The sequence below is a fragment of the Fomitiporia mediterranea genome, assembly GCF_000271605.1.
Source record: "Fomitiporia mediterranea MF3/22 unplaced genomic scaffold FOMMEscaffold_11, whole genome shotgun sequence".
Taxonomy (NCBI): domain Eukaryota; kingdom Fungi; phylum Basidiomycota; class Agaricomycetes; order Hymenochaetales; family Hymenochaetaceae; genus Fomitiporia; species Fomitiporia mediterranea.
This window is the reverse complement of record NW_006760396.1, coordinates 414,080-431,606: the sequence shown is the minus strand read 5'-3', so window position 1 is coordinate 431,606 and position 17,527 is coordinate 414,080. Positions and strand designations below refer to the sequence as shown.

Here is a 17,527-nt window from a genome sequence, read left to right as displayed (position 1 = left end):
CTGGTCACCAACCCATCTGGGCCCGTTTACTTTATGTGCTTGGTTGAAACGAATACTTTGGGTCCTACTAGCCATTTCTTTGCCTTTCTTACGTGCTCTTCGAGTGGATCCTCAACTGTCAAACACCACGTGCATGTCTAACATTTGCTTCGCGGAGATCATCTCCAATGTTCATGGAAACAGACATGCATTCCTCAGAAAAAGGAAAGCATGTCTACCAAGAAGCCATGAAACTCACAATGTCACATGACTACGAGGACAAAAGTCGGTTCACCCACCTTCCTTCGCCTTTTATCGAACCACAATGTCCTCCTACTGTCATCGATGCAGGAGCTGGGTCCTTCACAATAAAGCCTTAGTCCAGCGTCAACGCAGCTCTGCTAATCATCACTGTTGCCATATTTGCGACATTGGCCTCCCCTCGTCCGCTGCACTAAGGGAACACATCAAAATCAAACATTTCTACTGCCGTATTTGCGACCTTCTGTTTGACGACTCGGACGACTTTCTCGAACACGGAGAAAGCGATCATTACACATGCTGGCCTTGTGCCCGTATATTCACATCCTTCGAGATCTACATCAAGCATAACACGTCCAAGCACTACTTTTGCCACGAGTGCAATCTTCCATTTCTATCCGAAGGCACTCTCACGAACCACCGTTCGACGACTCATGGATCAAGATGGCTGCGTTGCCCAGGACGCCGGTGTAAAAAGAGGTTCTTGACTCCCTCCGGATTAATTCAGCATGCAGAAAGCGGTGGATGTCGGTCTGGCGTCACGCGTAAAGCTGTAAACGAATACGTTGCAAATCAGGACCGACAGAACGTCATCACGAACCCTTTGCGTATGATTACCGGTTTTGACGGGATTAACTACCCTCCCTCCGAACCTGAATACCTGGCGACCGAATTATCGCGGAATGGAAAATGTTACGAGTGCTTCTTATGCCGTAGCCAGTTTAAGACACTGGAAGGACTGAACCAGCATCTAAAGAGCCCCTGTCATCTCCAGAAGTTATATCATTGTCCAATGACGAGCTGTGCCATGGAGTTTACTGTACTCAGTGCTCTTTGCCAGCATGTGGAAATGGGCTCGTGCGGCATCCGAGAAACACGAATAGTCCAGAATGCGATGGAATACCTCGAACGTGGCATGAAGGCCTTGTCTTTTTGAACTTGTTAATTGGATTCCTATTTCTCCATAGTACATACATAATTCCTTCCATAACCATTTAAGCCGTCTTTCCCACCAATCTTGTTTACTTGTGATTCCTGGTTTTGCGCTTCAGTCCAAATACCACGAAACGATTCTTGACACTCAGACATGTCTCTCTTGTAGAGTGTTAGTGTATCTTGGTATTGCGAGTTGCCATATATGGGCATACGCCCATGCTCACCCATAACCTGCTCATACCCAAGTACACTGTACAGCGCTTTGGTACCAGTGTGGCCGTCTGTGAGTCAAACTCTGACAATAATAGAGCAGGATATAAATGGACCACCAACCAGTAGCTGCCGACATGCTTTGTCGTTTCTCGTAGGCGCTCATTTGGGAGTACACTATGCGCAATAGTAAATACACGCGCAGTGGCGCATCTGCAAGCTGGTCACCAACTCATCTGGGCAGTTTACTTTATATGCTTGATTGAAGTGAGTAGTGTGGGGTCTACCAGCTATTTCTTTGCCTTTCTTGCCTGTCCTTCGAGTACATCTTCGACAGGCGTCTAACACCACGTGTAATCCTCAATTTGTTTGGTTGAAATTGACAACGATCTTCGCAGAAGTACACATGCAGGATCAGATTGAGGACGCACTTAAAGTAAGTAGCTACATAGCTATCATGACTTCAAGAATAAAACTCGATTCACGTAAACTCTCTCGCCTTCCCCCGAACCACGATGCCCGTCTACTGTTATCGATGCGACCGTCGGTTCCCCCAAGACAGAGCACTAGCTCAGCATGAAAGGGACTCTCCAAATCATCGTATTTACTGTCGTCTCTGCGACATCGACTTATCCTCTTCCGCAGCACTTCGAAAGCATAACAAACGTAAACATTTCTATTGTGATACTTGCGACTTGCTGTTCGACGACTCGGACGACTTTCTCGAGCACGGAGAAGATGAACATTTCGCGTGTTCGCCGTGTATCAGAATATTCACTACGTTCAACGGGTATGCGTGCCATAGCGAGTCCGCGCATCATTACTGTCGCGAGTGTAATCGCCTGTTTCAATCCGAAAACACTCTTAGGATTCACAGAGCATCGTCTATTCATACACCGAGATGGCTCGCCTGTCCAGGACGCCAATGTATAAAAAAATTCACCTGTCCATCTGCCTTGATTCACCACGCAGAGAGCGGCGCATGCCCGTCCGGAGTCACGCGTAAAGCAGTGAACGAGTATGTCGCACGGCAGGACCGACAGAACATTATTACAAACGCCTCTCGTATGCTCACTGGTCCCGACGGAGAGAAATGCCCTCCATCCGAGCCAAACTATTTGGCAACACAACTGTCTTGGAACGGCAAACGCTACGAGTGCTTCCTATGCCACGGACAGTACGCAACGCAAGCCGGCCTTAACCAACATTTAAAGAGTCCTCGTCATCTTCAAGATGTATATCACTGCCCAATGCGTAATTGCGAGATGGAGTTCACAGTGCTTAGTGCTCTATGCCAGCATGCTGAAATGGGCTCGTGCGGCATCCGAGAATCACGAATGGCCAAAAGCGCAATGGAATATCTCGAACGTGGCATGAGGGCATTGTCTCTTTGAATTTGATCATGGAAGCCTCGATCCTCCACATGTAGTCTCGTCTATAATTGTTTCGGCCGTTTGTCTTGCCAATCTTATCTTCTTGGGATTTCCAATGTTGATCTTGTTCTAAATGTTACAAAATGATTCTTGTTAACTAAATAATTCTGTCATATAGTACAATAGCAAAGGGCTACCCACAGTCTTGTATGTCACATTCAACACAGCGATGTAAATCCAATAAATGTACTGGTCTTCCAAGTCTCAAAAATATTTCCTTTCCAAGTACCACTACAAAGAAGCTCATAAGATCACTCACCTCTCAGCATGAAAACATAGATTGAGCCTTCTGCTCCAACATTGAGGAGCAAAGTCTTATTTAGGGCTCGGTACTGTACTGTATACAGATACGGGCCGTATAATACGACCCTTATACGTATACGGCTCGTATAATACGGTGCCGTATTTCTGAACCGAAAACCTATACGGATACAATACGGCCGTATACGGAACGTATACACCATATACAGATACAGCGTAGTTGCTACATTTACCAAGGTGTAGCATGAAATGTAAGGGGCTACATCATTGTGATATTACCTCTTTAGTATAGAAATATTGAATTCTACCTATATTATGCCTTAATCTACATGAAATGTATAAATTTTGACTTATTGACATTTTGTTATGTAATTTTAGTCTGTGATATTTGTCATAAAGTCGAGTCATGTAATGTACCTATATATCGGAATATATATCAGATTGCACATACTTTTACAATAATAGTGCTGAATATATTAGTAAATGCTAGTATAAGTGTCTGAACATTGAATACTACTTATTAGAGCTTCAGTATTATGTTTAGAGCAAGAGTTTCTTTCATTTAGTAGCCGTATATTGTATACAGGCGTATACGGTCCGTATTATACAGACTATATACAGTTACGGCCCGTAGAATACGTGCTGTATTTTTGAGTCAAATTTTTTATACGGATACGGTACGGCACTGTATACGAAAATGCCGTATCTGTATAATACGGTACGGGACCGAGCCCTAGTCTTATTCTCACAGATCAAGATTTTGATCAATACTATCTTCTATTGGGTAAGCACTAGCCTTTCTTCTCAAACCTCCTTGCTTGTTGAGACTCGGAGAACGATGTATTGTAGCCATCGATCAACATAGAGATATTATTTTAATATAACATGTATATAAGTACCAAAATCGACAACGTACTTATTAGCAAGGTAGGCTTATCCTTATCCCTTATACTGTAAATGTATATGAGAAAATGCTTGGAAGAAAGGTGATAGAACCATTAGTTCAAAAAGAAAAATCGACAAATAACGCTTTCTTGTATAATAGTAAATACATTATTCATCATTAAGGAACAGGGAAAAGAAAATTTCTAACTAGCAGATTCGTTGTTCTCAAACTAGATGTAATATGCTGCGTTCTGCCCACAACGTGCCGAATCCACACATCTCTCATAAGAGACTATCTCAAGAGTCTGATTCTTCCAATCAGCTGGTTCAAGACGAATTCTAACCCTTTTCTGTGGGTCTTCAAGCAATTTTCAAGAAGAAAGATATTAGGCATTGTAATGACTGTCTGTTAGTGACTATTAAGGTGTTTGCTCATTGAGGGACTGTGTTCGATCATGAAAGGGTAGTTGGTTTCTGCCAATACATAAAGCAAAAGATGATTAGGCACCCAAAGAATTTTCAAACACTGCAGATGCTCATCATTTCTTTACGTAACGATCTTCATCTCGACAATCACGGAAAGTAATAATGTTAAGTCACTGGAACGTTTCTAATACTGACCGCGACTACGCAGCACAGTGTTCGCGACTTAACTATATTGATCGCTAGCTGAATGTAGGTCCTCGTGAACCAGTTCTTGATTCGATCAACAACAGCTCCTCTGTCCTCACTCGCTCCAACCCCGATTGTTACAAGTGGCCCGTAGTCTACCTTTATGCACGATTATCCTCTAGTTAAGAATTTGTGTAGTCAAATTACAAAGGTACATATAAAATTTACTATATATTCTTTTTTAGAGTAGTAGGTCTAACTTCAGAGGACAACCTATTCAAGAGTCAGAGGGCTCTCGAGAACATGGGATGCGATGAGGAGCAGAATCTGAGGGACCAGCCCCAGGAGTCTGAAGAGGAAGTGAAGATGATGAGCGAATGGCCCTAGATGAAGATGACATGCTTTCACACACTGTATCACTCATATCCAGGGACGAACGATGGTGAGGTATCTGAGAGGGGGAGGAGAGAGCGGGAACAAAAGGTAGACGTGATCCATAACCATACATCTGTAAGAGCATGCTCTGCATATCCAACTTGGTTTCTGCACGGTCGGCAGCACGTTGAGCAGCATATGTTTCGTCTCTTGAACGCCTAAGTAGACGTTCAAGATCATCTATCTTTGCCTGCAAAGCACGGATAGTCTGCTGAAGATGGTATATCTGGTTCAAGGCAAGAGCATTGGCCGTGCACTGGTCAAGGAGATCAGCAGAATGTTCAGCACGAGCCTCAGGTGGTTGGGCGGCAACATGTTGAACCCTTGCCTCTTCTGCTGCTGCTGCTGTTGCTCTCCAAGGCTTGACAGCTGGCTTGCGAGTGGGGTCCTGGTCAGGCTGATATGTCTCCTACAAGGATGTCATCGACTCGATACGAAGGATGCTGCATGAGTACATACCTTTCCCTTTCCTTTCTCTTTGCCTTGTTCCTTACTAACTTCCTCTACTGCAGACAGGTCCGACTCGCTGTGATGAGTTGACGCAGTCTCAGACTCATCCTCCTGCGCGTCGTCGATGATGGCCTTCAATCGTGCTTGTATCCGGGGCTTGATCTGCATGGCCTTCTCTATGTGCTTTGGTAGAGGGCCATCGGCAGGCTTCAGAGTTTTGCTGAGCTAAAGGATCAATAATTAGTATTGGATGTACGCAATCGTGTATGAAATAGGGTAGAGATTGTAACAGAAAATTGTGCAAAGAGTGGAGCCAGTACTGTAGCCAGTCATACGCGTATGGAACATCTGATCCCGCAGTTGCGCTCTGAGAGCACTATACGACTCTCAGAAGTGTCCAGTCGCACTGGAATGTACATATGCATAGGGGCACATGTCCATGGAGGGCCAGCGTTCACTGCTCACCCTGGCAGCGTTTGCAAGTGAGAAGTATGCAGCGACTGCAAGTACCTTGTCGACCCGTTTCTTCAATTTATCCTCTTCGCGCTGGGGATACCCATTAGCGTTTGCCCAGATGTTGTATATTTTCGCACACTCTTTCATCTCTGAGCTGGAGATTGGGCTCCTGTCGTGGAAGATGTCTACCACACAAATATCCTCGTCCAGCCGCCAGTTAAATGCTCCTGGCTGACGTCCACCTCTCCCCTTCTTTGGCGCAGTAGATGTAGAGCCCGTCCCCTTTGATTTCTTGACTGGCTTCTCGTTCTGTGATTGCGCGCGTTTACGACGTTTTGGATGATGTCGGGTGTCCTCTGCTTCCTGCTCAGAGGAACCAGATGACAATTCCGTGACGTCAGTTTGAGCAGGAAGTGAGTTAACTTGAGACTCGCGACGTATCGTCGTACTGAGAAATGGAGGGCATGACTGCGTAGACGATGCAGATGCGGGTGTGGTAACCGAGGGTGTGGTACTAGGACTTCCATGCTGTCTCGCCATACTAGGAACTGAAGCATGAGAGGGTGTGGATAGTGGTACCAGACCGTATTGTGCTGTTGCATTAGGTTGGAACGGTTGAGGTGCAAACGTATATGGAGTGGAGATCTGCCATCCGCGCTGCCTCGTCGTACTGAGATGGGACAGCTCAGCTTGGGTGGGCGGAGGTGATGAGATAGGACGAGTGGACCCGGAGGAGGGAGGAAGGATAGCCTCTCGGTTTCCAGATAGCGGGCGTGATGGAACGTTAGGTGGCGGCATCCTGGACGAAGACGTAGGCGTTACGTTGCACACAATACCGGTCGTCTAGAGTCAAAACACCAAAAAAGAAGTCAAAAAAAGGAAAGAAAAGAAAGGTATGTGCGCACCTGATACCTATGTATCTGCCTATCCTCCATGGCCTCCACCTTTTCCTGACGAGTAGCAAATGCCGGTGACCTTGGAACTTGTGGGCCGGTGGAAGGACATGACGATACAGACAGGTGTGCATCCTGGTAACTGGCAGATGATGCAGGCTCAGGTGGCCTTCCTTGAGAAGTCATAACTGCCTTGAAGTAAGGAGCAAATAGAGTAAGCTAGGAGAAAGACTGAGAGACAATATTAATGCGCCGCGTAGGAAGGCCAGACAGAGGGAGGACCGACGACCGTGGCTCGAGCATTTTTGTGTACATCAGGCACTGACAAGCTGATAAAAACAAAAAGAGTATAGTTTTGATCGGCTTGATCACATCCTAACTATATATGGTATGACAATCATGAAAATAGAACATATTATTTCTACTCTGAATAGGGCCGGACCTTCTGATGCACACTTTTGGATCGCATGTCTTATTCGGTTACCTCTCTGTTTACTCTCGCTTAAGTTCGGCTAGGCGATTCAGGATTTAGAAACTTCTAGGTTCAACTCGAGTCACTCAAAGCAAATGACACGGTACTTGATGGGTCTCCTATCTCTCCTGCGACGCACGTTTACTGCCCTGCTTGCCGCCTGGAAATCGCAGACGCAGAAGCACTTCTCAAACACGGACACGAGAAGCATTTTGTATGCCGGACTTGCGATAAGATATTCACCACGTCCGACAGATATACGAAACACAATGAGTCCAAACACCACTACTGTCGCCCATGCGACAAAGTGTTTCTGTCGCAAAACAATCTTGAACAACACCGCCTTTCGTCAACCCATGCTCCGAGGTTGATAACGTGCCTAGAAAATACGTGCGGCAAGAAGGTTTCAAGCTTATCTGGCTTGATTTCCCATGTGGAGGGTGGCTATTGCTCCTTGCGTATTACGCAGAAGGACGTCGACGCATTTATTACTCAGTACGACGATCAGAACGTCATCATGAAACCAAAACGCGATACTGCCGAATCCAACGGGACGAGCAACCCTTCCAAATCCAAATCCGCCACGGTGGATTATTGTCGAAATAGCCGTATGTACCGGTGCCGCCCCAGGTTATTTAAGACATTACGCGACCTCGATCGACACTTAGACAACAAGCATCACCTCCTTGAAAAAGCGTACCATTGCCCGATGCACAACTGCGACATCCAATTCATTGCACGCAGCGCTCTTTGCGAACACATTGAAAGGGGCTCATGCGAAGTCAACAAACCAAGGGTACTCGAGAAAGTGTTGGATTGCCTAGAACGTGGCATGCAGGCAGTAGCTCTTCGAACACCATTCCGGTCGCCGGTTCCTCCGCGCCCCGATCCCAAGCGCAAGCCTTTCCATCGATCTCGCACGAATTATCGTCGGAGTAGGGAACCCCAGTCCAAGTACGGCGATTCCAACTAGTTGACCTAGTATATTGTAATGACAGAATACGGCTACCGACCGGCGACCGTGCATATCCTAAGGTAAGTGGACAAATATAAAATAAGGTAAGTAGGCGAATAGATCGTATCAAAAGCACTGTTCTGTCACTGTTCAAAGTCATAGTTATTCCATTATGCATAGAAATTGTGAGGAAATAAAAAATAGCTGTGAGTAACGGTGAAATTGCTTTTTGGCGACCCGACATTCCATAGGAGTCCAGAACCTACTCTCTGAAATAGGCCGACAAGCAAACTTTAACAGGCAAGGACACTCAGTACATGCCCTCACATGAAATCAGCTAAGGTCCTAACCCTAACAAGTTGCCATGATGTTGAAGGGAAAGTCTCGGTATCATGTCAACCTGACGTGTGTACTGTGTGGAGGCTAGACAAGTAGTAAAAATTGTTCTTTAATTAACAGCACTGTGTGCTGTTGACGAAAATCAATTGTAGCATGCTAGGGTGAATCCACATGGTAAGGCAACCTCATACTTGTGTATGGAGATTTGTGGTTGTGTGACGTCAAATACACTATTCTCAATCGTGTTTTTCTTTACTTTCACAGTTTCACTCCACCTAGTCTGGATGCAAATGGTATTAATAGTCATAATAAATGCCACTGCATATACCTTGCATTATTCTCTAAGTATGTGTACTAAATGCATTTGCATGAACTGGGCTCCTGGCCAAAACACAAGATACAAATCAAGAGAAAATATTCGAATGACAAAAACAACTTTAGCCTCTACTTGCTCAACCGTCGCCAGTAGCCCAGTATTGTTTGTCCAGTTCTTCCATTGAGGGATCTTTAACGAGTCAATTGTTACGAGCTGTCCATCCACCTTACTCAAAATGCGAATCTGATCCGTGGCATGTAATCTGCCTCAGTACTCTGGAAGAACCCACAACAACGATTGTCGGAGCAGGCAATTGGCAAGGATTCGCAAAAGATCCTTGTGAGTTTGATCCATCCAAATTGACGTAGAAGTATCTGTGGATATTGTTAAGGTACATTGTATATCAGGACCCGAACGAGGGCCCTACAAACGGTAAAGTAAGGAAAGAAACTTCTTGGTATCTTAGTCCTTTGATTGGTCATATGCGACATGAAAGAACAAACACAGAACATGTTTCTAGATTTCGAACATATCTGTACCGTAGTTCGAGCGAGTAGAGTGCTGAAACAGGAGTCTGGCATGTATCAAATCCAGATGTAGGTCAGGGGCAAGAAATTTCAATTAGAAAGTAATTCAGATTATGTCGAAAAGAAGCTTTGACCCTGTTCTCGCGTAATTTTGACTTATCCCGATACGATTGTCAAAGGGAAGAAAAAGTAACGCATCATATCGTTTGAGTGGCTTATTCGACTGTAGATTTCTTTGTTATTCAGCATCAAAGGACCATATAAAAGGTTCAAAGGCTAGAGTACGAGTGGAAACTCCCTAGTTTCCCACAGTGAGGATTACCACAGAGGTTTCCCACGAGGTAAACCTCACTACCACAAGGGTTGCCGGAAATTGGCCTGTGGAAAACTCAAATGTATTAGTCATACATAATATTATGTCAGTAGATAAATTAAGAAAAAATGCCTCAACCTGACAAAAAGCAAGGAAAATAGATAGTTTGAGAGTGTATATACTCTATGTCTGTCATTTTATTAGGTCAACATCTCCTACTTTGCCTGACATTCTTTCAGATACTCCTTCATTTGAAGGAGTACACTCTGATAAAAATAGAGAGGTACAGGTGATAGATGTGGACAATATTTCCAGTACCTCTTTGGATGATTTACAAATTTTGAACAATAATAAAGCCTGATTAATGTAACTGGTTGCCTCTTTATTTTTATTTCTCTTAGATATATCTATTTATTATGTAGGTTTCAACACTGGTAGACTATAAAACACAATATAATTGCTCTCAGCAGTATAACCAATGTCTGAAATTAATATTACACCTAAACTTTCAGCTTAATAGAGGTACAGTACAAAATTCTTAAAACTTTCCTTTTTGGAACATTATAGTGATATTACTAATATGCTGACTAAGTGTTGTCCACGCGAGGTTTACCATGCCTCCAGAGGCCCAGCAAAATGACCTGTGGAAAACTAGTTTCCTACAGGCTCTCAGGAGTTTCTACTCATACTCTATCAAAGGCAATTCAGTCACCAGCCTTGCCTTTTGTCTGACTGTAATGGCCTTCATTGGCAACATCAACAAGGTTGACACTAGTACTAGGTGAATTCAATTAATTGGCAGGAGCACTTGCAGGACAGTAGGAAGATTTTGGGGTGTCTCAGCAAAGTAGTATGTACCTTAATAGATACCAAATGGAGATGAGATCTGTACAACTGTCTGTAAGTGTGTGCAAGTGCTCAAACCCACTTGTTTGCACTTGTAGACATGTAGAGTTTAGAAAAAAAAAAACATTTGATTGTATACTGTAACATAAATCCTTAAGAAGTATGAAATATACTAAGAAGTACAGTCATGTGACCATATAGGAAGAGTGTGTTAAGTGTATATACAGGCTGTTTTCTTGTATATCTTACACTCTCTATTCTCCTTTCAAGATGCCTGGCTCTACTTATTATAGTAATAAATTTACTATGAGTATGAGTACTCTATCTACCCTGTGTATTCTGCATTTTGACACTGAATTTGACCTGCTCCTCAGCCTTCTTCTTACATATGAAGCTCATTGTCTGCTCCTTTATACTTGCCCTTTATTTTGTGACTCATACAGTGTATCCTACTCTAAGGATTTCCTTAATAACTTGCTGTTTAGTACTTTGGATTATATTTTCAAAGTGTTCTTCAGGTATGTCTTGAAGGTTATGAATCATATGCATGCTACTGTATTCTAATCCATGTCTCTTTAGAGTCAACTGTACTTTATTCAAGATGCTTAGTGACCTCATCAAGGATGATAAGGTCTTCAGGAGAACTAGTAAACATCTGTAGTATCCTCATTAGGAGCAACTTGCTGTATTTCTACTATGTTACAGTAGTACAACAGGTATTAAGGTTGTAGAGCAATCATCTATTGTAGCAAGCACAGTACCTCTATACTGTACCTGTGTCTGTACTGCTTTTTACTAGCTCAGGCCTTAGTTTCTTACTTGGCCTACTAGTAAACATTGTTTAGAACTGAAATTATGTCTTCAAGCTAAAGGATTTCCAGGGTGTATTAGTATGGTGAACAGTTCACTCATCCTACTTGTTACAAAACCTAGGAAAGATGGAAATCTTTACTTTAGTAGAAAAAAGTACTATTTAGTAAGTATAATAGTCTTTTTGTCTTTTTACATTTCTCTCATAGTCCTTTCTCTTAGATTGTTCTTCAGGCAGTCTGTAACAACAGAAAGCACTTTACTGAGTTTGACTTGGGCTGGCCCAGAAATGTTCAAGACACTACTGTTTTCAAAGAGTCTAGGATATAGTAATTCCTAGCAGAGCACTTTAATAGAGACAAGTATATTCTAGCTAATAAAGGTACACCATCTGTACTATGAGTACTATTTGGTTTATTATAATCTCCTAGAACAGTACAGGGTTTATTAATGTTTTGATTTTATATAGGTTACCTACTCACCCAGTTCACTATCCACCTGTTTACTAATTACAAACATACAAATGACCCTTAAGAGTCTTACTGTTACTGAGATTTTAACTTCAAACTCTCACATTACTGTATTATGATTGAGCACACATTTGGAATACTTAAAGGATGATTCACTTCCCTACAAAGTTTTCCTGGATACAAGCTCAACATTATTTATATGACAGTTGAAGCTCTAATGGTTATACACAACATATTGATCAATTTAAACAACAACCCAGAAACTATTACAAACTACAATAGTCATAATAACACAGGCCTTTTTGCTACTACTTGAGACAGTAAAGACCAAATGGTAGTAGAACAGGCTAGGAATATAAATTGTATGAGTAGAAACAAGCTTTATAACATAAACATTGTTAGCAACAGTGTAGAGAGGACTCAAAGGCTCAGCAAGGGGACCCAGGCTACAACTATCCTACATAACAGAAATACAGAATGTGAGTACTAGAACATAGTCAGAACTTACAGAACAGGCAGAGAGAGAGAGTGAGACAAGAGTAGAGTATATAGAGTAAGCCTAAGAGTACAGGACTACCTAGAGTAGACAAGATTAAGACTATAGGACCAGTCTGATCTTATACACTTATATATACTAAACTATATAAGAGTACTCAGGGAGTATGAGCTACTAAGAATGATAAGCTACAAGGAATGAAAGAAAGGGGAGGTCAAAGATAAAGGTACAAGAATGAAGGGATAGACAAAGGGTAAGAGACTATAAAATGAACAAAGAATGAAGGGGTGGTCAAAGGAATGGAATGATGAAGTAAGGAAGGGTAGTAGTAAGAGTCAGTATACATATAGTCTATAGACAGTACTCTCAAGGGACAGAAGTTCTGAGTTCTAGTATGGAAGGGTGTAGAACCCTTAAAACTAAAGGTATGAGAGTAGAGAACTGTAACATCACCCCCTCTCTAAAACCAATTGTCCTGATTGGTGAACATTAGACTTGGTTAGTAGCTCAGGTATAGGTTGAAACAGTAGGGTTTAGAAATCTGTAAGGTAGAGTTGACACAGAGCACCTGGATGAAGTCAATAGAAGTCTTGAATTGCCTTAATAGTATGAGTAAGATTCTCAGCAGGTTCCTAAGTGTGTTCTTCAACTAAGTATCCCTTCTAGTAGATAAGGAACTTGAGCTTTCTACACACTAGCTTAGTATCTACTATGTACTCTACTTTGTATTCTGGTTCAGAACTAATAAGTTCTAGTAGAGGTGGTAGGGGTCTTTGTTACAAAGGAAAACCTGGATTGTAATACTAAGACAGTAGAACCTTGTTAAACACTAAGTGTATATACTTCTATGTTGCTAGAAGTTAGAGTTTGTAAGTAGAGGCACTAACCTTCTTTTCAATAATAAAGGGTCTGAAGTGCTTGTTGTCCAACTTCTTCATTAGGCAATCTGTAGTCAGATTAGTAGCTTCTAGTATAACTTTGTCACTAGGCTGGTAATCCTTAGCTGTAGACCTCTTCTAATTATAGTTCTACTTTATAACTTGTACTACCTTTTCTAAAAGAGCTTGTGTGTCCTTCCTGGTTCTGTGTATCTGTTCTGTAAAGTCTGTTACAGATTTGGAACTACTGTTCTGGTTTAGAACTGTCCCTTAGTACAGATGTCTCTCATGATTGAGGAAGAACAGGGACTGTCCTGTTGTAGAGTGTTACTAGTTATTGTGTACAAATTCTGTCAGAGTTAGCCATTCAGACCAATCTGATTACTAATGATTGATAAACATTCAGAGGTAGAGCTCAATCTCCTGATTGACTTACTCAGTTTGACTGTCAGTCTACAAGTAATAAGTAGTAGAAGGGTTCCCTTAAATTCTGAGAAGTGTATACAAGTCCTGTATAAATTTTGACTCAAATTACAGTCTGTAATCATGAATAAGCTTCTAAGAGAGTCTGTGTAACTAGAAGACATGATCCTAATAAATGTGTACTATACCTTCAGAAGTGAGTTCTGTTTAGGTTGGAACTGTGTAGACTTGCTTAGAGAATCAGTCAACATTTATACAAATAGTGTTGTAACCCTAAGACTTAGGTAGCTTACTAATTAGGTTTACTAAGACTTCTTCTCAAGAGTGATCTAAGATCCAATGTAGATGTAGGGGAGCCCAAACCCTTGTCTAGTAGGCCTTAGTCTGTTAGTATGTATTGTAACCAGTCATGTACTTTAGAATTTCCCTCTACATTCTAGACTACTAGTAGTTCTGAGTAATAAGTTCCTGTGTTTTGTGTCAGCCTGAATGTCCTACAGTCAGATTGTTGTAATGAGCTTAGACAATGTCCTCCTACAGCTTCTGATCCTTTAGAATGTACAGTTAGCCTTCCTAGTAAACCTGTCTATCCTTATCCTCCTCCTAATCCCTAGCCTGCTTCTCTAACTACTTTACTACAACCTGGTTACACATGTGTCTCAGAGCTTACTGTATACAAGTAATGAAGTCAACATTCTCAGATTTGAGTTGGATCTCTCAGATTGTCTTAGACACAAAACAGGAATTGTCTAAGAGAACAAGATTTTTGTTATTATTCTCCCCCCTTTTATAACCTACTTGTCTTGAGAGTAAATTAGCTTTTGTCATTTGTGTTCTAGGTTTGTAGGTCAGTACAAAGTCAAAGTTCTACAGTTCTAACATCTAGTAGGCTTAGTAGTAGTTGAGCTTCTGAGGCACTCAGAAGTACTAGAGATTAAGGTGATCACTCTAAATCTTAAACTTCTGTACAGTACTAAGGAGATATTAATACTACTCCTCTAAGGAACAGACAATTGTGAGGAGTTCCTTGTCATAAATAGGGTAGTTCTGTTCTGTTACAGAGAGGGATTCTAATCAGAACACTATTAGACACTACTTTCTGTTAATGAGCTAGGACAGTACTACTCTATTCACAAAGTTAGAAGAGTTGGCTTTAACTTAGAACTTGTCTACAACTGTTGGAACTGTTAATACAGGCTTACTAGTGATGGCCTGCTTGAAGGACTCAAACACAGACTACTACTGATCATCCTATTACTAAGGAACATCTTTGCTAGTGAGATTGTGAAGGGGCTAGACAATAGTACTAAAGCTTTGAATAAAGTATTAGTAGTAGTTTGTAAACCTAAGGAATACTTGGACCTGTTTCAGGTTCTAAGGTTACAGCCAGTTCTAAACTACAGTTACCTTTGCTGGATCCATACAGACCTCTCCTTCACTAATTACAAAACCTAGATAATCTACTAACTCCTGTGTAAAAGAGTACTTTACTTCTTAGAGGAACAGTTTATTATCTTAGAGCTGTTGTAGAACTGTTTAGATTAGTCAGTAATAGTGCTCAACTGTCTAGGTGAAGATCAGAATGTTGTCTAGATACACACTAACATACTCTGAGTCAATCAGATCTGTAAGGATGTGATTTATGAATGACTAGAATGTTGTAGACAAGTTAGTTAGTCTGAAGAACATTATAGTCAGTTTGTACAATTTACAATTAGTTTAGAACACAGCCTTCTACTCATCTCTATCTTGGATCCAAATATTATTGTACCCTTATCAAATGTTCAACTTAGTAAAAACTCTAAATGTATGTGTCTTATCAATGAGCTCCTGAATTAGAGAGAGTAAGTACTTGTTTTTAATAGTACCCTTATTAAGACAACAATAATCCTGGACTAGGTAGAGCTTCCTATCTTTCTTTTTGACAAAGAAGAAAGGGGAGACTATAAAGGACTTTAAGGGTTGGATCCAGCTGTTCTAAAGATTTTCCTGAAGGAACTTGTTAAGCACCTCCTACTTGTCTCTGTTGAGTAGGTAGACTTTACAATCCTTAGGTTAGAAACTCTCAGTCAATTCAATTATATAGTCCTAAAGACAGTGTTTAGGAAGCTGGTTGAATTCCTCTTTACTAAAGACTTTGAGGAACTCTTAGACAAAATCCAGCAGGCTGGGTCTATATACATTCTAGAGTAGAGTTGTTCTAAGAGGGTTCTGGACTGGTTCTGTTATAGACATCCTTCAGATTGACTCTGTTCTGCCTTGACTAGAATATGTATCCACATATTTATCCTAGTCAAAGAAGAACAACTAGTCACCTTTATTAGAACTGTTAGTAATATTAGAAGTATCTGTATCTACTCAGAACAGTAGTGTAAGGTAGCTGTAAGACTCAGGACACTGATTGAACACAAGTGTCTACTCTAACTAGTCAATAGTAGGGTTGTAAGCCTTGAGTCATTCAAATCTAATAAAGATGTCTACCTTTCTAAGGTTAGTGACTCTAAACTCAATACTTTCCTTATAATCCTGAATAGTCATCCATAGTTGGACAAACTTAGTAATCTGACCATTCTGGTTCAGGGTTCTGTCTGTATTGTATACTAGGATTAGAAGTAGAATGTGTTGAGTAGGGAGGTGGTGTTCCTACACAAAGGCCTTATTAATACACAAACTAGTACATTTACTGTCTACTAGAGCTATTGTTCAGATCTGGAGGGATCCTGAGAAGGGAGCCAAGAGGACAGGGATCTAGAGCTAATGTCTAGAACATTCTTAGATAAACTACTACTTGTTCTGAAGGGAATGTACAGCTTGTACAGTCTTATTGTCTGAGAGGGTGAGTATATACACTAACATTTCCTTATTAACCTCTCTCTTTCAACAAGGACAGACTTATGTTCTCAGCTGTGAACTCAGCTGAGGCTATTCTTACTTGATACTACAGATAAACTACTGAGTAGTAAACAGGGCTGGGTAGTGTTCTGAATGTTCTAAGATTTTAGAACACAGAAGTGACAGGTCAGATTGTGTGGATTTAGACTTGGATAAAGTGTAAAGAGAAGAATCAAAAGAATCAGAAGAAATAGGAGAACTATCTACTTTTGTTTCTGACTTTTTTCTTTCTAATAAATAATTTTGTTGATTTATTTTTTCTACTTTTTCTACTTTTTCTACTTTTCTTACTTTATTTACTTCTAATCCTATAGTGTTTATTGAATCAAAAGTAACTATTAAAAAATTTGAGTCATAGCCCTTCAGTACTACATTCACTGTTAGGCCTCTACAAAATCCTAGAGTGTATAGTTAGGGTCTAAGAGTTCTAAGGTGACTTCTGGATTTGTAGAAAAAGCTTCTTACTACAAATCCTACTCATTACTCATTATTACTCTAATAACCTGACAGATATACTGTTACTTCTATAGACAGTCCTTAATCTAGTACTCTAACTTTCTGTAAGTAAAGTATACTCCTTACTTTCAGGCTTCTCTAATGTCTATTAGAATGGATTGATTACAAATTATAAGCAGATCAATCTAAGGGCTTAGAACTGTTAGAGCCAGATGTATGTGTAAGCATTCTGTACAGACTTGACACATCTGAGCTACAGCTTGGTTGAAGGAGATAGCACATGTCTTCCACTTAGTGTAAGTGACTAGTTCTAGTATTATTCTAAGGATCTTATTAACTAGTTCTGAGTAAAGAGCTTTTTCAAGCATCCTAATAAGGACATTATTGAACCTGAGTATGAATCCTACCTTCCAGGCCAGGATATTGAACTCCTGAAAGAAGGCATTAGCAGAACATTTGCCCTGTCACAAAGATACAAGCTTGTTCTGTGTATTACACTTCTTATTCAGATTAATAAAGGAAG

At 41.1% G+C, this 17,527-nt stretch overlaps 4 protein-coding genes across 4 annotated transcripts; 3 read left to right on the top strand and 1 right to left on the bottom strand.

Moving 5' to 3' along the window:
* Positions 1 to 304: 304 nt before the first annotated feature.
* Positions 305 to 1,177, top strand: FOMMEDRAFT_160073 (uncharacterized protein; the record flags this gene model as incomplete). The annotated part of the gene is made up of 1 exon (XM_007269942.1): positions 305 to 1,177. The coding sequence occupies one exon, from the start codon at positions 305 to 307 to the stop codon at positions 1,175 to 1,177; it is 873 nt and encodes a 290-aa protein (XP_007270004.1).
* Positions 1,178 to 1,901: 724 nt separating this feature from the next.
* FOMMEDRAFT_93335 (uncharacterized protein) lies at positions 1,902 to 2,780 on the top strand (the record flags this gene model as incomplete). Its single annotated transcript, XM_007269876.1, has 1 exon — positions 1,902 to 2,780. One exon carries the CDS (start codon positions 1,902 to 1,904, stop codon positions 2,778 to 2,780), a length of 879 nt encoding a protein of 292 aa, XP_007269938.1.
* Positions 2,781 to 4,803: 2,023 nt separating this feature from the next.
* FOMMEDRAFT_170280 (uncharacterized protein) lies at positions 4,804 to 6,997 on the bottom strand (the record flags this gene model as incomplete). Its single annotated transcript, XM_007269941.1, has 4 exons — positions 4,804 to 4,926; positions 4,990 to 5,687; positions 5,973 to 6,761; positions 6,824 to 6,997. 3 exons carry the CDS (start codon positions 6,995 to 6,997, stop codon positions 5,433 to 5,435), a joined length of 1,218 nt encoding a protein of 405 aa, XP_007270003.1. The 3' UTR covers positions 4,804 to 4,926; positions 4,990 to 5,432.
* A 281-nt stretch (positions 6,998 to 7,278) lies between these two features.
* FOMMEDRAFT_160070 (uncharacterized protein) lies at positions 7,279 to 8,256 on the top strand (the record flags this gene model as incomplete). The annotated part of the gene is made up of 3 exons (XM_007269940.1): positions 7,279 to 7,290; positions 7,354 to 7,891; positions 7,952 to 8,256. 3 exons carry the CDS (start codon positions 7,279 to 7,281, stop codon positions 8,254 to 8,256), a joined length of 855 nt encoding a protein of 284 aa, XP_007270002.1.
* Between the last annotated feature and the right edge of the window lie 9,271 nt (positions 8,257 to 17,527).